The sequence below is a fragment of the Dermacentor andersoni genome, chromosome 1 (genome assembly GCF_023375885.2).
Source record: "Dermacentor andersoni chromosome 1, qqDerAnde1_hic_scaffold, whole genome shotgun sequence".
NCBI classification, from domain to species: domain Eukaryota; kingdom Metazoa; phylum Arthropoda; class Arachnida; order Ixodida; family Ixodidae; genus Dermacentor; species Dermacentor andersoni.
Window position 1 is genome coordinate 115,736,830 of NC_092814.1, and position 24,742 is coordinate 115,761,571.

The following is a 24,742-nucleotide window of genomic DNA, read 5'->3' on the forward strand; positions in this document are numbered from 1 at the left end:
GCAGGAAGATGAAGTTGGTTGGTATGAGACGAATATTCGGATAAACGAACAGTAAACTGTATCTAAGCGGCGTATACACACACACACTTCACAAAGTGTGCACGTTCTAGCGTCCAGTGTTTTCGGGATTTTGACCACCGCTGTAATATATACAGTTGAACCCCAATTTAACGAAACCAGAATTTGCGAATTTCTCAGTTTAACGAACAAATCTTGGTTCCCTGAACGTACGCCATGGACTTTGACGTATTCGTGAACCCAATTTTACGACATAAGTTTGACCGTCGAAACAGATTTAAAGAAGGACTCCCAGAAGTCACTGCCCGTGAAATTTCTGAGAAAAAGAAACACTTGCTGAAACATGGGGAAAAAGAAAGAGAGATTAGCTTCGCGTACACGAAAACCTTATCCGCTGTTCGGGCACCACAGGCCAACCTTTCGGTCATCTGGTCCCACACAGACTTTCCTTTTAGGATAGACAGCTGAGCGTGTTGGTTGAGCGTGATCTGATGTGAAAAGCGCGTCGTCGTCTTCGCGCCTTTCACTCCAGATCGGACTTTCCAGGACACACACTCGCGTAGACTTGTGCGTATGACGCCGTTTTTGACAAACGTCATAGACAAGGCAAGATAACAGACTTCTTCGTTAATCAATATATCACTCAGCTACGTGGCAAATTTAAGTGTCTCTCGATTTTACATATTTCTCGGTCATGCGAACAGTTTCGCGGGCCCCGTTACAATCGTGAAATGGAGGTTCGACTGTATAATCGACAGCTTAAAAGGCAAGGGGTACGCAGTTGCTTCTATTCCTTCCCCCTTCTTCGGCAACGTGTATATAAAGCCAATTTCGTGCATTTAGTGTATATTTCTCAGCACGTTCAGATCTAATGTTATATACCGAAGCAATAATAAGGCAGAGCGAAAGAAATATCCCCGAAGCCCTTTTAATTTCTTTCCTCCTGTGTTTCGTTTTTTTTTTCTTTGTTTCTTTCTTTCTATTGAAACAGCCCGACCAACACCTTTTCTGTGTACCTTATGACGAACGGCCACACCGAAAGGGAGGTAGGAGGGAGTAGGGAGGTAGGGGGGGGGGGGGGGGGAGACATTGTTCATGTAGTAGGCAGAATATCAATTGCATAAGCAAAGAGCACTTTCCAGAAGCCCCTGCGGCACTTTGAGTGCGCAGCTAATGGTGGATCCACACGACGGACTAAATCCGTCTTTTCCGCGACGGACGGTACATCACGTGACTACGAGTCACTGATTCGTGCCGTCTGCTCGTCGTCCGCGACCCTCGCGGACGGAAAATGCCGAGCTATTTTTCGCATCCGGATTCTGGGGGTCGAATGTTGCGGATTTAGCCTAGCGTGCTCTACAGTCTGGCAACAAGCGCGGCTTAGGGATATTTCTGAAACAGCTTTATCGCTGTTGACACCATTCGTGCCTGTTTGTGCGCGCGACTCGCACAAGAGCGACTGCAGTGAACTTGAGCGACGAGGCAACTTTCTTCTTCTTGCATCTCGTGGAGCAGTTCCCCGCGTTGTGGGACATGACTCTCACCGATTACGCGGACACGAGAGCGAGAGAGATGATTTCGCAGCAACTGAAGAAACTGCTGTCTTGTCACTCGAAGTAGCCTCCGGTATTCCTCAATGTCACTGACCAACAGCTCTCGATACAAGTGGTTTTGCATACCGAGATGCTTGTTGGCGATATAGTCATTTTGCCAACAAGACCTCTTTCGATGAACCAAGTACTCGTCATGATCCAATTTGGACAAAACAGCCATTGCGGCCAACCGTCGTTTCCTTTCGATCTCCATTCAGAGTGAAAAACACCTATGACGAAGTCTTTATTACACCGATGGCGCCATCTAGAGTTAGTAGAAACAAGCAAACATTTGGAACCTACGGCCACTGAGATCTGCCTGGTCCACCTCAACATCTTCGAGGCCATGTTCAGCCAATACAGCCACTCTAAGCCTACACGCCGAAAATCTGAGTATGGATTTCGGAAACGGTGCCCACTCATCACGAATACTTTGCTGTCGAAGCTTCTGGACACAAAATTTAAACCAAATACAAGCCTCAGTTTGAAAGTTACGAGCCACACAGTGAACGAAGACGACTTGACAGGTTCGAGGCGGACGGCAGTCGCTTCGGGCCATGGAGGAAGTGGGTGCGGTCGTCTGCTCACTCCGTCCGTCGTGTGGATGCGCTTCGCAGCCGTACGGGCGGCGGAATAAGCGTCCGCGGAACAGATTTTCGTGGAGCCGTCCGTAGTGTGGATCCACCATAAAGGACGCTGACGCCGTCCGGTATAGGGACGCCAGGAAAAATGACAGAACATTTTCAACCCTAACAGAAGCATGCATCAACGCTTGCTAACACCCGATGCGTCCAGCCAAGCTCTGTTAATAGCCACGTGCACACTGACGACCGCGTGCGCTCCTACGTTCTATAGCACGCCAGTGTCCGGTCAAGTCAGACGCTGGACACATGCGCCTCAAGTAAGCGGTGAATTCGCTCACGCGAAATCGTACTACTGAACACTGTATCCTCTGCTCACCAGGCTGTGCATTACGGCGCTGCTGTTGGCAGGCGAAATTTCAGCGCTGATTGCCGATTGATTCGGCACGAGGACGCGCAATGCTTGCAGCGTGTCACAACATAAGTGCAAAGGTTAGAATAGAATAGACGTTAACAAAGTCAACGAGTGCTGACGTGTGGCACTAAGCTCTCTGATACAGCTTTGAAATATTCTGGCCTCATCTACGACAGCACATATTGCTGTTGTGAGGCGCGTCTATTAATGCGAAGCATTCTTTGCCTCATTCTTGACACTTTGCGGTAGGTTTACCCGGTGACTACATTCTGTGGCGGCACAGCCACAGCTACGGAGCAGAAGCATATATTCTTTTACTGCGCATCTGCACGTAGTCCGCAAATTTAAGCAACTGGAAGCTACGTAGCGTAAAACAACCCATACCAATTGTTATATTTTTTTTATTCAATATTTTTTTCATAACAAAAAATGGTCTCGAATCCACGCTGCGAAGGTGGTTGGACAGCGAAGCTGGAAACGACAACTAGAACAAGTACCCATTGCGGCTCAGGTTGAAATTATTCACGTGGCGACATTCACATGTCCTTTATCTAATTATTAGCCTAAGACGTTTCGACGGCCTGCGACTTGGCTTGCGCGGCTACTTCGTGCACCTACAAAGAGTGGACCAGAGAGATGAGAAATTCGCCGCGCCTCGTATGCACGCTGCTTGCTCTTCAGGAGTCCTCACTATAGATGTGGCCTTCCCAAAGCACTGTCACAACACAAATAAGTTGCTAGAGCGGGTTCTTCTTTTACGTACGAAAGCGTAGTTACGTCGCTCCCTGCTTCATATGCAGCAGTCAAGCTGCCGTTGCCGCTGCAGCTTGCACAACAGTGATCTTTACGGTGAAACCTATGCGGGCAGCGCTACGTGCTCCGCATTGCATGTAGGCACATGAGTGCCTTATCATCAATTACGTGGTTCGAATGCTTGTTTTGAGCTTGTTCTTTATTGCAAGGCATGCTGTTCTGTATGTTGTATGCGTGATTCCAAACAATGTACGCACTGTTCGCTTCACTTTGCTGAGTGTGTGTAGCCTCCGAGTTGCAGCGGTATAAGCCATCGCATTTGGGGGTATGAGCCGTATAGATGATGATAGCTTTCTGTCGACTTTACGCCACGAAGAAATCTCGAGACACTTTTCATAGACAGCTTCGCTGTAATAAAAAGCTTGCATGGGAAAATGATTTCTGTTTTTACGCTTCCTGGTTTTCTGGCCACAGCCAGCCAGCTCTTTGAAACGCTAGGCGCGTGCGTTCTGTGACATTACCGCGTCTTCTTTGCTTGTGACAGCTCGCGCTTTGAGGCATCGTGCTAGACTGCAATATCTCCGACACCGGACAACTTTCCTCCATACTTTCCTCGTAGCACGCTATGTAGGAATTCGCTTAACGTTATAGCGACTTCATGATCACCCATGTTAATCATGCTTTACCATTTCTTCGTCTAGAATACAAATACTATCGTCGTTTTAACGTACACCCCATGGCATTGCCATAGGTACGTACAATTTCATGACCTGATCAGCTATCGCTCATGATGTCACAATCCGAGTATCTCTCACTCTCGCTGCAATTGCCGCGTCGCAAGCTCGCGTCGAACGGCTGGCGTAGAAACCATGCCGTTGGTGCATTACGATCGACTTCTACGGAGTTGCCATCACGCTGCTGTCGTCACATAGACGTACGCTCGCGACCCACATGCACAACTACTCAATTTACATAAACAAGTTGGTTCACCTGGTATGGCTTTGCGGATACCCAAACAATGCTAGATAGCCAAGTCACTACAACATGCTTCGCATAACATCGATTCCCACGGTGCGTGGGACCTGCACCATTTCGTATCGTTCTCATTCCCCCAAGTGTACAGGGGCCGCGTTTGTTAGATGAGGCATGGGCTGCACTGTAATTTAGTATGTCATCTCTAGACCTGTAAAAACCTGAACAAAGACAACACTAAAATACGGACAAAATGTGGACAACAAAGATACCGAAATATAGGGACACATTACGGGAGTTTGCATGGAGCACAAAAATGCGTTCAGTTTGTTTTATATTGCCATCGAAATGTTTATCATGTTCTAGCCCCCAAAATACATGCTGTTTTATTCTCTACCATTGAGTAAATTGCCAAGAACGTCACAAGGCAGCTGTTCACTCAACCTGTGTCTTTTCTCCTCTACGATATTCTTAAAATCGGTTGGAGAATAGGAGCTCCGTTTGTACAAGGATGAAAGGTAAAAACCTTAGTGCCCGTTTTACGTGCAAGTTGCACTCGCCATTCGCTATTCTTGTTGAACGAACCCACTTAATACCAGCTTTCCTCGTGAGTTTTTCTTTAGCAGAGGCGTCATACCTCTCCGTTCGCAGCCTAAGGTTTCAAGCTGCTCCACTACGTCAAGCCCTACTGTTTTCATCCTCACAGGGGAACTCGGTATAAATTCGTACATATCGGTGGTTCTCGCAGCTGCATAAGTGCTTCTGCAAATGTCAAGTGGATATCATGCTCGGAGGGAGGAAGCTAAATAATGTGTAAAGAACCCAAACAGATGATGTTTTTGTTTCGTGCATGCCCTCAGTCTATCCAACATTGCGGGACTTGATGGCCAGCCCCATCGGTAGCCCTTGAATGACTTCACAACCTGGTAGAGTAGAACTCCGTGCAATGTGCACTACGGTGTACACAAAACCCTAAGTATTGCGAGCCAAGATTGAATAGTCGAATGGATTAGTACGGCAAACATCTCACGCTTCGTAGGTGAGGGCCTGAAATGGAAACTATGTATTCGCGACACGGTCAGCCTTTCAGTATAAGAGCTGTTCTGAAAGAGGGCACATACCCATCATGAACCACTGTGGCAGGCGCCGCATGACATATGATGCGCAGGAACTAAATGTGGTACTTTCACAGTTCTTGAAATTTTCAAGAAATGAAAGACATTTTACGGCACATATGATTCGGACGCCGTGGGTACATCGGCAGCGGAAACAGCTAGTGCTCCCTGCCAAGGATAGAATATTACCTACAGTTGAATGGCAAAGGGAGTGCAAGCACGTGTGTTACACCACTGGAAAAGTTATGCAAAACCTGGATAACCGGGACAATTTGGGATCTTCTGGAACACGCGATGCAAATTCGAAACATTTCGGGACAACAATGTTGCTGAAAACCAGATGCAAGCAGTTTGGTAGATGCATGTACGTAGTTGACACTAACATCTGGATGTTTGTCGAAATTGGGATCTCAACTCTCATCTTTTCTAACAACCCGTAGTATATTTCTTGAAGCGCCGCTAGAGACAGTGTATACTGTCCATGACCCTAGCTCTGCTTTCCTGTCACGCTTCATCCGTTCTAAGCTTCTTAGCACGCCAGTTCTAGTCGACTCATTGTGCGGAGCTGAACGGCCACCTACCGAAGCCATACGATCGTATATCCAAGCATCATCGCTGACCAAGGAGTGTATATTGGCGAAAACATCTTTTTATTCTATATCACTAGTGATGTCCGCTTTACCTGCGACAAGACAGAGAAAGATCGGATTGCATGTAAAATTACAATCACAGCCTTTGTCTCACAATTCCAATAATGTCAATAAGACAGCCATCGACAGTAAAGGTTCAGATTTACTGAGCAACTTTGAAGGCTTTCACATTGAGCCACTTCCAGACGACGGCTAAATGCTGCAGTGAACGCTCATCAACTGCCGTTCCATTATGCCTTTATGTTATAGAGCATCGCCTATTTATGCCCGATACCCTAACGTTCTCTTTTTTAAGTTTCGGCAGCGATTTTAGCAGAAGGTATCAAGGCAAGTTTTGCAGGGCGAAGTTCCAAAACTGTCTACATGGACGTATTGAAAGCAACGCAGAGACTTTACAAAACTATTCATACATTTAATCACATAACATATAAAATAGAGCACGAAAGTGCGTTTTAATGATTGACGCTCGAGGATGTAGATCACTGCGAGCTCCTCTGAACGTGGAACACATAATGGACTCTCCTAAAAGCAGCGGTGTCGAAAATGCCGGCAGGGGGGCTAGGGTCAAGGGGAAGGTGTAGCAGCCCCCCTGTAGAATTCTGCAAACAAAGTTGGCCAGGCAGCTGGTTCCTGACACGCGCGCCGAGAGGAAACGGAAAGCGAAATGCTTAAGCGTTTGCCGGACCGAGTCCTTGGCCGCTGCCGCTCACGCAAGTGAAAAGATACAAATGCATGGAAGAAGGCCACACATAAAGCCTGTCGCGTGCTTACCGTGGCCAGTAGCTTTTCCGCTTGGAGTGAGACGCACACCGCCACTGGGTGACCTGCGAGGTCAGCCGAGAGGGAACGCACGTGCAAACATTTTATGCTTTGCAATGTCATCGCAATGACGTTCAATGCGAAATGAAACGACACTAAATTGGCGAGCAGACGTTGCGACATTTGCAGAACCATCATGACAAAGTGAACTGCGTAGTCGAGTTCGAACTGTAAGCCGTTACTGCTGTCACATTTCAGTGCTCACTCTATACCAATTAACGCTAGACCAGTGAGCATGACTCGACGCTTACAGCACGTTGAATTAAGAACAAATCTCCCATAATGATCTTTATTATGCTTTCAGGAAGCCGAAAGGTGCGCCGCCACCCCGTAAATGACTGATTGCCGTGCAGAAGGCAAAATACGTGTAATCTAACAGATCCTTGTGAATAGTATTATAGCTAACTTGGCTAGTTTATTTGTCCGTGGTTCTTGCTTAAGCATTTTGCTCTTTTGAAGCATTGTTTGTGCTACTCCATGCTCGTTGCAACCACAAAGATTTTCGTTCTTATATAGGAACCGTTTGTTGTTGATAGACCCGTTTTCAGTATATGTACTAACGTATTCGCTATCACGTATAGGTCGGCGCGCCTTCTTACGAGCCACTAGGTTGGGCACGAACTCTTTTGTAAATACAGAGCTAGGTCTCGTATTTATAAAGCAGCTCGTGCGCTAGAATGCTTTCTAATGAGAGGCGTCTGCCAATCATTTGCGGACAGATTATTTCTCTCGAGGAAGAAGAGAACCGCGCGTGGTTTTCAGCATGCAAGGCCATATACTTACAGATTGCAGCCAAAACAGGCGGGATGCTTCCGGTGTCAGTGAAGACGTAAAGCAGCCATTTTGTTAGTTCGCAGTAATTGAACGCCCTAGAACAAAATAAGTGTGAAATAACAGCTGAAACGTTCCATCCTTTCTTTTTTGAGGCATCAATGACAGATACAGCTCATTCGTGACAGAGAGCATCAAGAAAAGAGCACCGCTCGCCTACAGTAACGAACACTTTTCTACAGAGGCCTATGGGTGTACAGCGCTCAGCGATTGAAACGTTATACTCGCAGCGCGTGGCTGCCGGCGCCTTTCGGGCCGGCCGCCATGCGACCCGATTATCACGTTTGAGTCACTCAGCACTACGTGGTTCCTCGAACATGAAATAGCATCTGTCAGCGTACATCCACAAGCAAAACCAGGCTGCACTCATAGCAGGGTGTGCAACTGTGAGCAAGACGATGGCAGTTAGATAATTTTTGTTTGTGTGTGTTAGTTTAAGCAGGAAGAAGCGAAGTGATATCTGCCGTATTTGCTAATAATTTTATGTGAAAAACTGCCATGTCGCGTACTCGCGCGATCTCCACGTAAAACCGTTCCAGATATTCATGTGAGATATTGCAAAACATAGATGAGCAGTCGCTGAGTGCACATTTAAACTCATTGCAAGATTACTAACCAATCTTATAATCCTACAACAGTTGGTGCAATGACGTTTCCATTTGTTTCCTGTGGCACTGGTTCTTTGTCCGCAACTTTTCGTTCATTGTCCGGTACTATTCATTGTGCAGTACGGTTAGTTTCTTGCCATTAAAATAGGTTTTCGTCGTCATAACAGAGTACCTTGCTTAATACGAAATTTGATTTACCTGTATTATTTTTTTCTTTGCTCGAGTTAGCTTGCCTATGTTAACTGCTTCCCTTATTTGCTTGTGTTTGCCTCGTCGTTTGCTCGTTCACTGTTCTCTAATTTTTTCCACTTCTGCTAAAGCCCTGTAATAGGGCTGCAGTTTGTATTAATTAATTAATTAATTAGTTTATTAAAATTGCACTGTTTGACCCTCACTCACCTCGATATATTGTAAACAGCCGATCTCAAGTTGAACAGTATCTGAAACGACAAAATAACAGCGCTTGATTGCACGCAAAGGAAACAGTGATAGTGGCAGCCACTAAAAAAAACAAGTGGAATCATATGGTTGGGCAAAGTAAGAAGTCTGTTGCGCTATATTGCGACGATTCTTTTCCATCAATTCTATTCCATTCCGCCATCCGCAGCGCCAACATAAGCTGACATTGGAAGAAATACACACGGAAATCTACTTAGCCAGCGATGATTAACAAGGAACATCGAGTTTCATGCGATATTTGCCAGAGGAAACGCTGGCGTTAGTGTCTACGGGAGCTGCAAGCGAGTAGCTTTAGCCAGCATAGGAATTATGGGTAGTCCATGGATTTGCTTAAACTTTGCCTTTCTGGCTTCACACGGCTTCGTGACTTTGTAAACTCGTCACTTTTAACACAGTACTCTATAATAAATAATTAAATCAAGATTATTTAAATTGCCGACGGCATGATTAGAACGCGGGGCCTTTAGCACAGAAGCCCGATACTGAAATCATTACACCACGGACGCATGCATCGACAAGTGGCATGTAATGCCCTCGTGAATTTCTTACGAGCAAGCTAGCGCGCTGAGATGCTTGGCAAGTTTCGATTTGGCCACCTCGACAGTCTGAACCGCTGCAATTAGTATCGATTGTGCGTGTTCGCATAGTCTTCTGCACTTAGAGAACTATAGATTGCTCTGGAATTCAGGACAATGAAGGCAGGTAAACCGTAATGAACAAAGCCGTCAGAACGTGTGAATACAGAAGCAGGAAGATCAGACAAATCCATGTACTACCCATCGTTCCCATGGTGGCTGAACGACTGCAGCGCCAGAGTTCAGTTCCCTCTAGTAATTATTGTAGCATACTCTATGAGAAGGAGGGCCGGTTTGCAGCCGGATTCAAACCGAATCATCGTTTCGTTCTAGTCCTTCATCCAGTTAAAGCAAACTTACAGCGTTAAAATAAAACGTCGGCGCTGTGTTCTCCCCTCCTTTTGTGTTGTGTCTATTCTCGCCGATCCTTTAAGAAACTCGGCCTGTCTTCAGCGCTTCTGCCATTTCGTTTCTTTTCGGTTCTCGGCTTTTAATATTTTATCGACATATACACGGCGCTGCGTCAGTGGCTATATCGTTCTGCTGCTGAGCACAATATCACAGTGTCCAAACCCGGCCGCCACGACGACCACGTTGCGACTGTGAGAAAATGCAAAAAAAAAAGAAAGCTCTCGTTAATGGTAGGCACGTGAAACAATCTAAGATTGCCGACATTAATCCGCAGTCTCTAACTACTGGCACCTCATAGCCCACAATGCAACTTTGAAGCGTTAAACATGCAGTAATCATCAAATAGTTCTGAATATTTATTTTTGGATAGCAGCAATTGTATCCTGGCGCGTGCTGTAAAAGATTATCCCGGGCGGAGCCAAGGGCACTAAAAATAAAGTCCTGCGGGAATGGGCTGGCGTTGATGGTTGCCAGAAAAGAGGCCATAGTCTGTTGTCTGGTCGTGTATACTGAGCCGACGCAAAACGTGTGTACTGCTGTCTCCGGTGCATAGCGGTGGTCACAGTCTCGGCTGGTGCGCATAGCGGTATGTGATTGTCACACCAAGTCGTATTCTGTTCACCAGACTTGTTTCTCAGCATTTGAGCTTGGGCGGCATGCTAAACCTCATTTCGGTATTGAACTCGTGCAGACGCCAGTGGTGACGGTCCGGTGTAGCGGCCAGTGATCGGACGTGAAGCTCCGTATCACATAAGCAAGCAGAAAGTTTGTGTCAAGATACTGAAGATGCAATCCAAAAGCTGCCTCCCATGATGCCACCTTAGTGCACAGAGTATGGTTTACAGCGTAAAGGGTAAGCAACAAGGTCGAAAGCTGGGCCAGTTGGTAAATGATTGAAGGTGAATAACTAAAAACACAACGCACAGAGGCACAGACGACGACGAAACAAAGCTGCGGGGTATGGTTTGTGCAAGCAAAGGGTAAAGTTTGTGCGAAAGAAGTGGATCGTGTAGGACCGCTTTTCCACCTAAGTAAGCGCCAAACTGAGCGCTCAGCATTTTTCTTCCGGTAAGGGCTTCCTGTTATTATTTCTGCCTGTCACGTTTAGTTACACAATATGTTTAACTATCCTTCCAAGAGCTGTGTCTTTCAAAAGAATCTTAAACTATTAACCCCGATGGAATTATACACGTGTTGCACCATGCTGAATCGGGGGCTTTCCTGACAACTATAGATGCTTTTCCTTCTCGCCTACATGCGTATGCTATCACGTACTCCCCTCAATGAGGCCCACCGCCTCATGAAGAAGCGTACTTCGTTCACGTTATAAATGCTTCACTATGATTGACTGCATCTGAACATATCATTATTGCGTCTATGGTTTTTGCTAAAGAGAAAAATCGATTAGGCAGACGGGCGAGGGTACTTCTTTCTCTTTGGGCGAAGGTTATATATATTGTTATATTGCCAACATAATATCCATGTCATCAGATAAGTTGAACCAACATCTGCGCAGCCACGGTTAAGTTCCTTCCCTTTCCGCGTCATTCGCATTACGTCACATAACTAGTTAACCAACCACCACTTGCTAGTTCAGCCTTCATTACAAGGATAATGCCAGATACTTCTGTACTCGCAATTACATCGCTTATATGGCGTATGCACGTAGCTGCCTCTGTGGTCGGCACTGTATGAGAGTGTATGAAGCAACGCACATGTGATGATCTGACAATACTGTACGTGTCCCTAACACGCGAGGAGTGCGTTAAGGCCGCGTCCTAATGAGACGGTAGGCGACGGCAGAGATTGCGTACGTTCTAACCCCGTCGCCACGGCCTTGAGAGAAACGGACGGCATGTGGCTCGGTGGCGTCCGGTAACGGCTGGTCATTTTCTCCAGTTCCGAAATGTGCATCGCCCAATGCGACTACGCGCGTCCTTTCCTCAGCGCTATTCCCATGTTCCTTGTATTCTCTATTTGAGCGGCATAGATGGTCTCGCGCTGAAGTAATGCGGGAGGGCTGCTATCATTCGGACAGGCACCAGACGAGGAAGGTTTTTTTTTTCTTTTTTTTTTTTTTCTTCTTTTGGCCTTCGGAGAGGAAGCGACACCGCGAGCCACACGTGCATTTCCTGATGGCGGTGTACTTACTGTCGGTACCTTCATCGTGCTGCCTCCTGGGGCTGAGTCATAGTAATGCGTGTACCGCCGCTCTTTCGGACAAGCGAGAACGTCGCAAGTGGGAAAAATAAAAGCTTCAAAGAGATACCAGTGTGGATATGGTATTGACAAGTGACTCCTGAAATGTCGAATTGCTTTGAAATTCGTGTTAGTTTGACCCTTAGGAATATGGGAAAATACCTAAATTGTTCAGTAAATGGCTTCGCTGTTAGCAATGGCTATTTACCAATCTGCCAGCTATTCAGCAACGAAACCGTATCGGATGCGAACCTCAAAATGATTGCTTCGAATGGAGTACATACACTGCTCCAGTATTTTGTGAATAATATTCCATCGGCTGTAACTTCGTTGTGTGGTTTTATTAACAATCTGCGCTAAGTGACCTTGCTGTTGAAGGCAGTGAACGTGTCAGTGAATAGTTACAGAGACAACTTGACAACGAGATTCATTATACCCATGCTTGCGCACAAATAATACGATATAATATAAGCCATATGACGGCTTCTTCAAAGTGGGCATAACAGTATGGTGTCATAATTGTACGAACGCGCTCCTCCCCAAGTCCACAGAAATTCGTTTGTTTGTTTGTTTGTTTGTTTGTTTGTTTGTTTGTTTGTTTGTTTGTTTGTTTATTTGTTTGCTTTCTTGAAGATTGATCAATCAATTCGATTGATAAAGTTGGGTGAAAATGAATATTACCAAGTACTTTCGCTAACTTTCCCACAAGAACTAATCATTCAAGAATAAAGAAATATGAAATTAAATTATACAATAACAGCGTTGGCACGATCACATAAGGTTACTTAGTGCTGTAAGCCCAGAAAATTTTACCTTATTCACGGCAGAAACCGCCAGACTATATTCACTGAAGACAATATTCAATAAACACGAGCCAAACAAAAAAAAGCGGCTTGAAATAACTCCAGCTGTCTCCACAGGGTTCTCAACTTCAAGGAAACGCGCGGACGGGCGTGATCATGTGCATTGCATGCAGCATCTGCCATTCCTCTAGCACTTCTCTCTACATGGACGTAAAGAAGTGGGAAAAAAAAAGCATAGGCTGCCAGTGTTTCTATTCAAATATTGTCCTCTAACTGGGCAGCCTAATTTCGAAAACTTTGACTAAATGTACGTATATGTACGGGCACATGTTCTGATCTTCTACTTGAGAATACGCAACTTCAACTACGCCTGATGTGCGACCACGATTACTACGAATTTATTCCTCTTCCTACTTGCTGCTAAGTAGATGATGGAACTGTTTTTAATTTATTTTCAGTCATTCTATTTATTTCAGTATTTCTATTTATTATTTTATTTTTCAGTCATTCGGGTTACACTGAATTGCACAGAAAATTATCGCTTAAGCTTATGTGACTTGTTTTAAGTGTTACTTCGTAATGTATACAGTCCGTCCAAAATGAACTTTCAGCTCAAGAATCCAGTTGCTTTGTATGCTTCCTTTGTTTTAATTACTATATACACTGGCGAAAAAAAAAAGGTGAAACAACCCCTTCGCTGCGCCGCAGCATGCGAAAGGTGAACGAGGGGTTGTCTGAGGGCATCCACAAAGCCGGCAAAACGAAAGGAATGCTTAATAAATTGTTCCGGTAAATTTGATGCAGCAACCCAAGCAAGACCTGAAGATGTATCTTCACTATCAGCGCCAATAAAGGTTCAGTCCACTGATGTTTTCACGGCATTTCGAAAGTTGGCATAGAGGCTAGGTTCCGCCTATTAGGAAATATCTCCGCCACTGCGCCTACGCAGCCGCGGCTGCTGTCGGGATTAGGGTTGGTCAATGTACAGCTACCGACGTGCTACTTACATGTTCTACGCTCGCGCAACGTTGAAAGGTCACTAGCTGCGCATGCTACACGTTGCGCAGAGTCTGCGGAGAGCCAGCACATGCGCCTACTATGCACACCTACCGAGTCCGTGCCGTTCGACACTTGCATAATTGCGGAGCGTAGGGCTGGTTTCGGCGAATTGGAAATTTTAGATGAAGCAGTTTTCGATTAAACAGATCGAGCCGAACGAAGCACTGTTGAGAGCATGACAGGCAGTGTTAAATGCTAAAGTAATGAAGCTCCATTTTCAGGGGGGGGGGGGGGGGGGGAGGCATAAAGAGTGCTTGCGTACGCTGAAATATTTTCGGTGCGCCCTAAGGAATAACTGAGTGTACGGAATCCTTCTACTAGCGAGAGGCGCTTATCGAGTGTATACCTCAGGAAGCGTGCGACATATCTGCTTCAATATTATTTTTTTCTGCATTTTCTTTTGTTTTTTAATCTTCACGGGTATAACGGCAAAAATAAAATCCTAGGTTCACAGTAAATGCAAATAAGACAAAAGTTTTTGAGATTTGAATTGATCAACAGTAATCGAAGAAGGAATGTCGTCGCGGACGTCAACGTTTCGACAAGGGGGCTATTATTAAATGTTTAATTCGTTAATTTTTTTATTGATATGATATAAGAAGATGTTGACGCACAATTTAAGGCGCCGGCTACTCCTTAGCTCTTGAATGGGTCTAACCTACAACATACAGGGTTCAAGATCGCATATCAAACAACCTTCTCATGCAAGCACCAGAACTTGTCGAGCTACGTTTTCACAGTAGCACTATGACGTAAAGAATACATGGTATCTACAATATACAAGTTAAATAACTCCACAGCACTGTGGAAGTCACAAAAATACAAATTATACTTTCATTCATTCATTCATTCATTCATTCATTCATTCATTCATTCATTCATTCATTCATTCTTCGTCAGGGCAGGAAATGCTTTTCTTAGCAGAGGTTAAGTACGCGCAGATCACTCTCTAAGGGAAGTGTTCAAAAATGGTGCATTGTGATGATAGCGAGAGAAGAGATAGGAGCACTGCCCTCGGTTCTTCGAAGGAGATCACACGACACAGCACTCGTGTTGTGTGGTCACCTTTCCGTTAGTATCTAAATTTCGCATGGAATTTCAACATCTCCGAAGAGAAGTAGGATCACAAAAAAATTGAAAAGGATCTGCACGTGTAATCAACTCTTGTGTTCTCAGTCCGGTGGGCCTAGCTTTCCCAGAAAACAGGAACTGGGAAGATTTACGGTTTGGACATTAGAAAAATGAGCAATAAAATTATGGGCAGAATAAACGGGTGAAAGAAATTGTGTTGTATCAAAAGGTGTGTGGTTTAGATTAAAAATGGGAAATGAAAGCGAAGATAACGAACACACAACCTGTCGAAGGCTGCGGGAAAGAGAAAAAGAATTGGCCAAGTAACAAACAATGACTAAGCGACAAAATTAAACTGTATATCATGATAGTTTAGCAAAGAACGGCTTGTGAGGAAAAAAATCACGGTGATCGAAATAAATTGGCGCAGAGAATAAGGTGAGCTCGGGTATAACCAAGTGTAATACCGTAAAAAGTTGAATAGCTGCTGTTTATATTCGTGTCATTGGTATACCGAATACATTCAATCGCTCTCTTTGAAGCATTTATACCTATTTGTTAGAGGGTATTGAACTTGTGGATGAGACATGACTTTTTTGTTGTCGTTGATGATGGTAATACATCTGGGAGGGCGACTGTATGATTATAGTTTTTTACTCGAAATCGTGACCTTTTATCCCTCATTAGGCAGGTGAGAGGTGAGTTACGCGTATATCAACGTTCCAAGGGGAAGCGGTTGCTTTCCTGACAATGAATGAATGAATGAAAACTTTACTAAAAGTTCCCGTGTCGAAACGTCGGCTCCAGCGACATTTCTTTTCCCACTACGGCTGTTCACTGCAAAGTTAATTATTCATCTTAAGACGCTGGTCTTTTATGTTAAGAAAATCTTTTGCAACCACTTGGCAAGTCTACAGCAGCACAACTGACACGAAGGACATGTAAGTACACATACGTGTACAAACAAACCTGCGCGAAGAAACCCCACAGGCTAAAAGCTTCAAACTTGGCAGCCATTCTTAAATATTCAGGCAGGCCAGCGATTCCCTACTTCAAACCTTCCTTATGAAAGTGTGTCACAAAGAACGGTATTATCCGCGTTGTGCTGCTGGCGCGAAGAAAGAGGAAGCTTGCATTATCTCGGAAGCTGCTATCTAAATACATGGGAACGTATAAATAGTTGGGATTTTAACGCGCACAGCTTTCTTTGGGGTTACAACAACGAGAACGTAAAAGGTAGGAAATTGGCCGCAGCAATATTGGATATACTATTCTGACAGGACCCGCAGCATCCTACAAGAATAGGCAATAGCGTTTCCAGGCACACATGCCCCGATTTAACGCTAGCCAAAAATGTTAAAAATCGCGAGTGGCAAAATACGCATGAAACCTTAGACAGTGATCATTATATACTCCGGATTCGCCTAGACCACAGCAAGCATCGCAAACGCAGGGGACAAGCCCGGCTTACGGATTGGTCGCTTTTTCGAGAGTCCAAGGGTCCTCAACTCGACTCGCCTATTGAAGATTATGAGCAATGGGCTGAGTCGCTGCTAGCTGCCAGAGAGAAAATCACGAGAACGCTGCACACTTCAGAGGATGTCTCGGCAGTCGACAACCACCTGCTCCACCTCTGGGAGGCCAGGAGAGGCCTCACCAGAAGGTGGAAGAAGCAAAAACGCAATCGCAAGCTTAAAATCAAGATCGCTGAAATTACACGTCAAGCAGAGGAATACGCGTGGACCTTAGCAAAGAACAACTGGCTAATCAAGTGCGACTCATTGAGAGGCGGGCTTGGCGTCAAGTCCACGTGGAGCCTCCTGCGATGCCTCATCGAGCCCAGCAAGACGAGCGGAGAGCAGCAGCGGAACCTCAAGAGAGCCCTCTACGGCTTTGAGGGTACGGATGCGCAGCTGGTGGCAGTCCTGACGAGCAAATACCTCTGTACGACCAAAGATGACAGGGCTATGTTGCAGTATCAAGGCAAAGATAATCCAGAACTCGTCAGAGACTTCGAAGTAGAAGAAATACAGGTGGCGCTACTAACCATGAGAAGAGGTACCACGCCAGGACATGACAAAATTACGGTCGGCTTGGTCAACAACATGAACAAGAAGATGCTAGGCCAGCTGACAGATTATACCAATGAGAGCTGGAGAGCTGGCAAGCTGCCTCTGGCGTGGAAATCGGCAGACGTCAGCTTATCCCTAAGCCGGGCAAAGAGGTAAATATTAACAACCTCCGTCGGTTACGATTACATGCCCCACACCATGTTTGGCTTGAGGGAGCGCCTATCCACGCAAGACGTACTGCTGCAGCTCAAGATGGAAGCTATTGACCCACCCAGCAAACGCAGTAGCAGAGCCATCTTAGCCCTAGATCTCAAGGGCGCTTTCGATAATGTGAAGCACTCAAAGATCCTGGAGAACCTGCGGAAGACACAGTGTGGAAGAAGGACTTTTGAATACTTCAGAGACTTCCTACTAGACAGACAGGCTCATGTAAAAATTGGCGATTTTAGGTCCCATCCACTCCCTATGGGCACTAGGGGTACGCCACAAGGAGCAGTCCTCTCCCCTCTGCTCTTCAATATTGCCCTTATAAATTTGCCTGAACTCGATTGCATAGAAGGAATTCGGCACGCCCTCTATGCAGATGACATCCCGGTCTGGGTGACGAAAGGCAGTTTGGGCCGGATGGAAGAGGCGCTCCAAGAGGCTGCTTCGACAATCCAAAAGTATGCCGAGGAGTGCGGACTGCGCTGCTCTCCGGAAAAATCGGCACTTCTAATCATACGCAGAGGAGAAGATGAAGCCCCGGTCAAAATTAGGGTGCACGACGCTGCGATCCCTGAAGTGGAGACAGTGCGTATTCTGGGACTATTGGTTAAAAACAAGGGTGTTAACGCAGCAATGATTACTCAACTCCGTGCATCATGCGAACGAGTAATGCGAATGATCACACGTATCACCAATAAAACGAGAGGGATATGATGGAGAACGACACCCTTCGGTTGGTCAAAGCCTTTATACTCAGCAGAATTGTGTACGTGCCTTAGTACCTTCGGATGAGGAGGTGCGATTTAAAGCATTTCGATGTCATGCTCAGAACAGCATATAAGAAGGCACTAGGACTGTCGGTCAAAACATCTACAGAGCGCTTGTTGCAGTTGGGGGTGCACAATACAACAGATGAGATAATTGAGGCCCACCTATTAAGTCAATATTCCAGATTGGCAGGAACGAAAACGGGACGCAAGGTACCGGAGGACTGGAATGTCAGCTGTCCTTACAATACGGCAACAAGACAAGACATTCCGAAAGAGGGGAGGGGCAAATTCGCGACACTGCCCCTTTCTAAAAACATGCAACCAGCATATCATCAAGCAAGGAGGAGGGCAAAAGCCAAGAAGATGGACCAGATCTATTCTAAATTAGAGGGAGCCTTCTTCGAGGATGCTGCGGGTCCGATGGGAGGAGTCTCCACAATATCGGTGGTGCATCAAGGGCAGACGGTCAATGGACTTTCTGTTCGGCACGGGGAAATTGCAGAATTGGAAGAGGTGGCAATCGCCATGGTGGCTTCGCATCCTCTTTCCGAATACATCATTACAGACTCGCAAACTGCATATAGAAATTACACGCGGGGCCGAATTGCGCCGCTAGCTTGCAGGATCCTCAAACAATCTGGGTACTTCGCTTGGCGCAAAGAGCTGATTTGGGTGCCAGGTCCCGAGGGTGTAGAGGGAAATGAGTGCGCACATGCGAGATTTCCTCCCCCGGGGTCCCTCCTCCTCCCTCCCCGAAGGCTCGGACTTCCCAGTGCCATTAATAACTTATGCAGACGTATTACAGCACTTGCGCTTATCGCGATGAAAATACCCGGGCCCGACTAAAGGATTAGATAAATCAGAAAAATTTCATTTACGAAGATTACAAACGATGTCATTTAATAACCCAGTCAAGCTACGTGCTATTGAGCCACAATCCTTTTCGGCCGAGTGTAAATTCTGCGGCCAGAAAGCAGATTTGTACCATATGGTATGGGCCTGCCAGGCTAATAGTGCCTTAGAAACAATAAAATAACCAACGTGGAAAGGATGGGAGGCAGCCCTGTCCAGCTCAACCCTCAAGGACCAACGAGCCCTCGTGGAAAGAGCTAGGGCGGCGGCTTTAGCCAACGGAATTCCGGAATAGGAATCCGACCACCCTTCTCCTAACTCCACTCTCCCTTTCCTTTAAATAAAACGTTGTCATCATCATCATCGGCACCCGCTGTATCAATTTTTATTAAATTTGTTGCATTTAAAAGAAAAATTTTAAATATAGTGAGTGTATATGAAGCATATATTTTATTTAGGACGTCCATACTTTAGGAAAAATTCTAGTAGGTTTCAAAATTTCAAGAAACTCGACTATCAAGTTATCTCGTAACACATTAATTAAAGCGCTTCGTCCTGTCCACTCTCTTCGTTTCTCGTCTCTGTGCGCTTTTACAGTTTCAAGATGAAAGTAAACCAACTAGCCCAGTTATCCATTGTGTTGCAATTTAAAAAAGATTCTACAATTCTGCAAACTGCACTTAATAATACATCTAAATACGACAAAATTCATGTATTATACAGCGCTCTGAAACGTACCACTAATTTGTGAGTTGGAGTTTTGCAATACCCTTGGCAACACTGCAATAATTTCAGGTAACCTCTAAACTCACATATTTAAGTTGTCTTTTTTTTTTTAATTCTCTAACTGCGATACCTATTTTCGGTGCACATATACGGATTTATAAATTTCGTGCTTAAATTTTTTTTAAGCTTACCAGTCTCCGGGATTCTTAACATATCCAGGGCTCCAAGTAAAAATCCTGCTACTAAAGTAATTAAATTTAACTATTTCTCTCAAATGCCACAAATTTCATTCAAATTGGTCGAGCTATTGTCTCACAAAATAATTTCAGCGATTTACATCTATTTTAATAGGAAAATTGAAGTTGCCCCAAGATAAAGGTTCCCCTTAGGACTGAGTAAAGCTCTCAATAATAATAATAATAATAAGAAGAAGAAGAAGAAAATTCAGTGCCATTGTGACTTTCTTTTTTTCATATACACATTGACACCACGATGGAGCCACGTAATCCTACTATCTGTCCATCGACAGTAAAATAAATGCGCAAACACACGCAAAAAAAAAAAAAAATGCTGAGGCGAGATCAGCGCGAAGGTGATTTCGACGCTTATCCTCACTAGCCTATCCGAGAGAGCGCTTTCTGCGCGGCGTTGGAGGACGATGAGTCCTCACTGCCGAAAGCTCAAATTTCTGCTAAGCACAGCACACGTGGGAAGGTATTATCGCTTCGGAGACCAAGATCGCGAGGAGGTATCGCGACGATGACGGTCGCGCTTGTTTTTTCGAGTGACGACCTTCGAGCTCAATCATGTACATATTGCTTGTCGTGCCGAGTGAATGTCGCGCAAGTTCCTCATGGCCGCGGCCATCCGTTAGTCGCGTAGGTACTAATGGTGAGAAAAGCGGTTTTACGGAGAAAATCAACAAAAGCCCGAGCGGTGCGAGTACAACACTTGAATGACTGGCGGTCGCTCGCTGGAGCGAGCTAGCGCAGCGCGGGCGTTGGAAAACAGAGAAAGCATATAGAGGAAAGTTTCAGCGAAAGTGATGGATGTTTCACGATTCCGCTACGAGGAAATAAGAGCGGGAAACAAAGACGTTCGACGGAATGCGTGTCGGCAAAGAGTGCGACGCGTGCGAGGTGGGAGAACCGTTCGACACCTTGCTCCGCTCAATCTGCGCAGCCTAGCAAAACCTTCTGCGGACATCAACCAATCCTGGCCCGGATAACGCGGCACGGTTCTATTCTATTTCTAAGGGCACATTTATAATGACTTAAGCGACAGCCTGTTTATAGTACGTTATCACCAGCATCGGCCTCGCGAGAGCCGTGAATGATAAGAATGAAACAGAATTGAGAGTAATAGATAGCATTTGACCTCCTCATGGGTTGGCATCGCGACTCTGGGCCCGTATATATACGGCATGTCGTAGCTAACGTTATCCAAGCTATTTAAATGGCACCCTTTAGTTGAGTTGCCACTTGGGCCATGCAGAAGAATAGAGTTAGATTATGGAATTCTGGCGGCTGGTTCTAGCCCTGTCCGCACATGTATAGAAACGGAAGCTGATCGGACGTAGGCTATGAGGTGGGCAATCACGACAATAGAAGAAGCTATTGCTGTATTACATTATTAAGACGAAAGCCTTACAAGGCTCATGGGACGAAAATTTTACCGTCCGGCATTATGGCACCAAAATTCGATGGCACCAAAAGTGTGGTCGAACCCTCGATCTTTTTGGGAGTCGAACCGACTAGGAGGTATGGGCAAACCGGCCATATCTTCCAAGTTAAATTCAAAGTGACATCGTGAAGTACGAGAGTCGAGCCCATCACGTTTGGTGTTAATTAAGGTGCGGTAATTAAGATAGAGTTAATTAACACACTCGAACCTACGAGCTTTGGTGGGAGAAAACAAGTAAAAGAAAGCAACAACGCATTAGAACGAAAATGTCAACTAATGTAATGAATGCCTCGTGAGCGGGCAGGCTTTCGCCTTCATCTTCTTTAGCGTATGCTGGAGTGACTGTGAACCTTTTGTCAGCGCATGGGTTTTTTTTTTGTTTTTTTTGTCTCGTTGTCAGTCGTGATTGGCCAGTTAAGGAGCACAAGACAATTAATAAGCGTCCCTATGTTCGCGCGTATACTGCAGCTTCGCAATCTCGACGACCGAATCGCCGACGCTCGCTCCAGCTTCGACCACGCTGCACGGTGTTACGGGAACCGGCAGCGTGAGCGGTGACGTCTCTCCAACGGCAGCTCGGATCGTCGCGCACGTGTGTGACGCGTGCGACGCGTGCCTGCGTCACCCCGCGCGTCGCCGAGAGTCGCACGACGCGGGTGGGACCGAGAACCATGGCGCGTGTTTCGCGCTAAGCGCTGACGTCTGCAGCATGACGTCTGCAGCATATACGCCACATCAGAAGTGGTCGCTCTGTGGTTCCACAGACACCCATTAGGGTTTCGCAAAGAGCGAGAATCTCCTGCCCAAGTTGCGTCAGTTTGGGAACTATTAGTTACATGTACACGCAAAGATTCCTTTGCCTTGCTATTAGCCAACTCGGAACCATTGTAATAACCGATCCGCCACTACTACTTATGCACAGTTACTTGCAAGATAGAAATAAAGCCGCTACCATTTCTGAAACCTGCTCAAAAGTAACGACGAATGTAGCTGACCACATAAAGCCAATAGACAATGAAGCCAAGGAAAGCATCGGGGAACTTAACTGCGGTTGAAAGTGGGATGCAGAAAATAATAAAGAAAAGGGAAATGAAAGTGGACGAACGTGGTCGCCGGTGGGAGCCGAACCCACAACCTCCGCATTGCGCGTGCGTTGCACTACCAATTGTGCTACGGCGACGGCACTCAATCCGCCCACTAACTTGGGGGCATTTGTGTTTACTAGATCTAGCTCTAGGAGTGTTAGCCAGCGCCACTCAGAGCCATGGGGGGGATTTGGAGCATGTTTTTTTGCCCACGCAAAATGGCATCTTTTCTTTTTTTTATTGCGCGCGCGTGCGGGTGTCGCCGTCTCGCTGGAAGCCGGCGCGCATTCCCTCTCTCTCTCTCTCTCTCTCTCTCATCCCCACAACAGGGGTTAGCTACTGCGCGCGCCTGCCGGCCTTGGCGGCCGCTGCTGCTTCCTCTGTCACCTCGTCACGCATGGCGTCGGTTGGCACCGCAAGATGCTGCTGCTGCTTGCTGGCTCGGGCAGCCCGTACCGCTGTGGTGCATTACTGGCAGCGCAAAACTCGAAGGACCTCTCAGTGACGTTCAATTGGACATTAATGCTTCAGCATTCACAACTCATAGGAAGCGCTTAGGTGTCCTCGGATTTTTTTAATGACATACCTGTAGTTGCCTCTCATCACCTAAATGCATTCTGTACGCCGACGACACATCTATATTGAACTCGAACTAGTGGACCACATCGCCAACAATACAGCTGAACGAAGACCTTGTGAAAATCTTGACATGGTGGGAACAAAGTAAGCTGTAAATAATCATAACAACACTAAACTTGTCATGTTTACTTTGCATCAGCCGTCGCCCGGAACACCTTCACTCCATTTCCATCAACCGTCATTCGATCACAACAACCGATCATTGAAGGTATTTAGCTGTGGAATTTGATTTTCACCAAAAATTTCACCTTCACATAGTTAACATAAAAACAGGAAATGGCATATGAAATACGCGTTCTAATTAAAGCTCGTTACGCTCCTCGCTTTGTTACTCTCATGTCGCCTCATTATGCTTTTCTTCATGCTCGTTCAACTACAACATTGTATCATGAGCAAACACTTATACCAGACACCTAATGTCACTGCAAGTCATTCAAAATTTTGCTATCGTATAACATTTTCCTAACATGACATTAGAGAGTTTTAGAATAGGGGCCCCAATAGTTTGAGGCCCCAAAGAGCTTTGCAGGTGTTAGCGTTGGGGCACGCAGGAGTGAAGAGTTTTAGAATAGCGTTTTATGTTTGCGGATAGCATCTTGCGCTGACAGCGCCAGTATACGGCGTCAAAGAAAAGCTATTAGAAATAATTAAATAAAATATACCATTTTATGATAGGAATTCTAATTTTGACTTGCATGTATTCGCGTTTAATTTAGATGTTATTCTGTAAGCAGCAAACAATTAGTTTGCTTCGTTTTGAGCAAACCAACTTTCTGTGCCTTCACCAGCCAAGCTTAGCCGTGTTAGGCCTACGAGGCATAAAATCCACAATCGAATTTGGAATCAGCTGCCTCTAAAGAATCAATCTTCATAACACACGCTAGTTGAGAGAAAACGATAACCGCACTCACTTCTCCTAGCTTGCGAACTTCACGCGTTACCACGAATCGAACCCAGTTTAGTGCTAGGTTAGAGCCGTCGCTTCGATGGGTGCCGCCATGTTTGCTGACGCAAAGCTTTTGGGGCCGCTATTTGGGCTCCCGCTAAATCGGTGAAATAGCGTTCCCAACGCAAAACCCAAACGCAGTTTGCGTCTCGCGCATGCGCAGTGGCTTCGACGTCATTTCGTTGGGGCCCCAAAACGTTTGGGGCCCCTATTCTATACCTCTCTATTAACGCTACTCAGTTATTACGAGAAAATAATATTTGAGCGTAACCGATTTTGTCAACTACAACCGTCCCATTTTAAATTTCAGGAACATTAAGATAATGCTCCAGTAACCACCATTCCAAGGACATCTCTCTTTAATACTAAATATACAGGGTTTGCAGAAAGTATTAACTTAATTTTATCCGACGTTCGCACCAACTACGGCAAAGTCAATACATTTTTCAGCCTTATCACTATAGAACACACTACCATTTCCCCCAAAGTTGCAGAAACCTCACAGGTTTCAAACATAACTAAAACGTTTTACTTTAGCAACTCCAGACTAATTTAACTACGCTTACCAATTGTAGTATCTCTTATTGTGCGATATCTTGAACGTCGCATCTTTACAGTTTGTTTCCTGCATCTTTCTTGTTAATTTTTAGGTGTATCTTTGTAGTTTTTTATTTTAAATAATGTATTCACAGCTTTACGTTGTATATAGATCATTTGTATGTCACGGCATTTTTCGGAATTTTATAGTTGCAAGTTTCATATCTTGTCCTCCCTTTATGTTTAAATAATGCTTGGCATCATGCACAGGAGGTCCCAATTCAGTTTCCAACC

General features: G+C 45.5%; 1 protein-coding gene and 1 non-coding gene across 3 annotated transcripts in view; both read right to left on the reverse strand.

The window, feature by feature from the left end:
- The window catches only part of LOC126543887 (diacylglycerol O-acyltransferase 1-like), a 103,890-nt gene that overhangs the window by 59,169 nt on the left and 19,979 nt on the right, over positions 1 to 24,742 (reverse strand). For both annotated transcript variants that reach the window (XM_050191024.3, XM_055061930.2), the window contains exons 2-4: positions 8,754 to 8,794; positions 7,699 to 7,784; positions 6,868 to 6,920 (exon numbers count right to left, since the gene is read on the reverse strand). In XM_050191024.3, coding sequence (XP_050046981.1) covers positions 6,868 to 6,920; positions 7,699 to 7,784; positions 8,754 to 8,794 — 180 coding nt within the window. The remainder of the gene's footprint in view (positions 1 to 6,867; positions 6,921 to 7,698; positions 7,785 to 8,753; positions 8,795 to 24,742) is intronic.
- On the reverse strand, positions 22,349 to 22,421 carry TRNAA-CGC (transfer RNA alanine (anticodon CGC)). The gene has a single exon. It is a non-coding gene; the product is annotated as a tRNA-Ala (tRNA).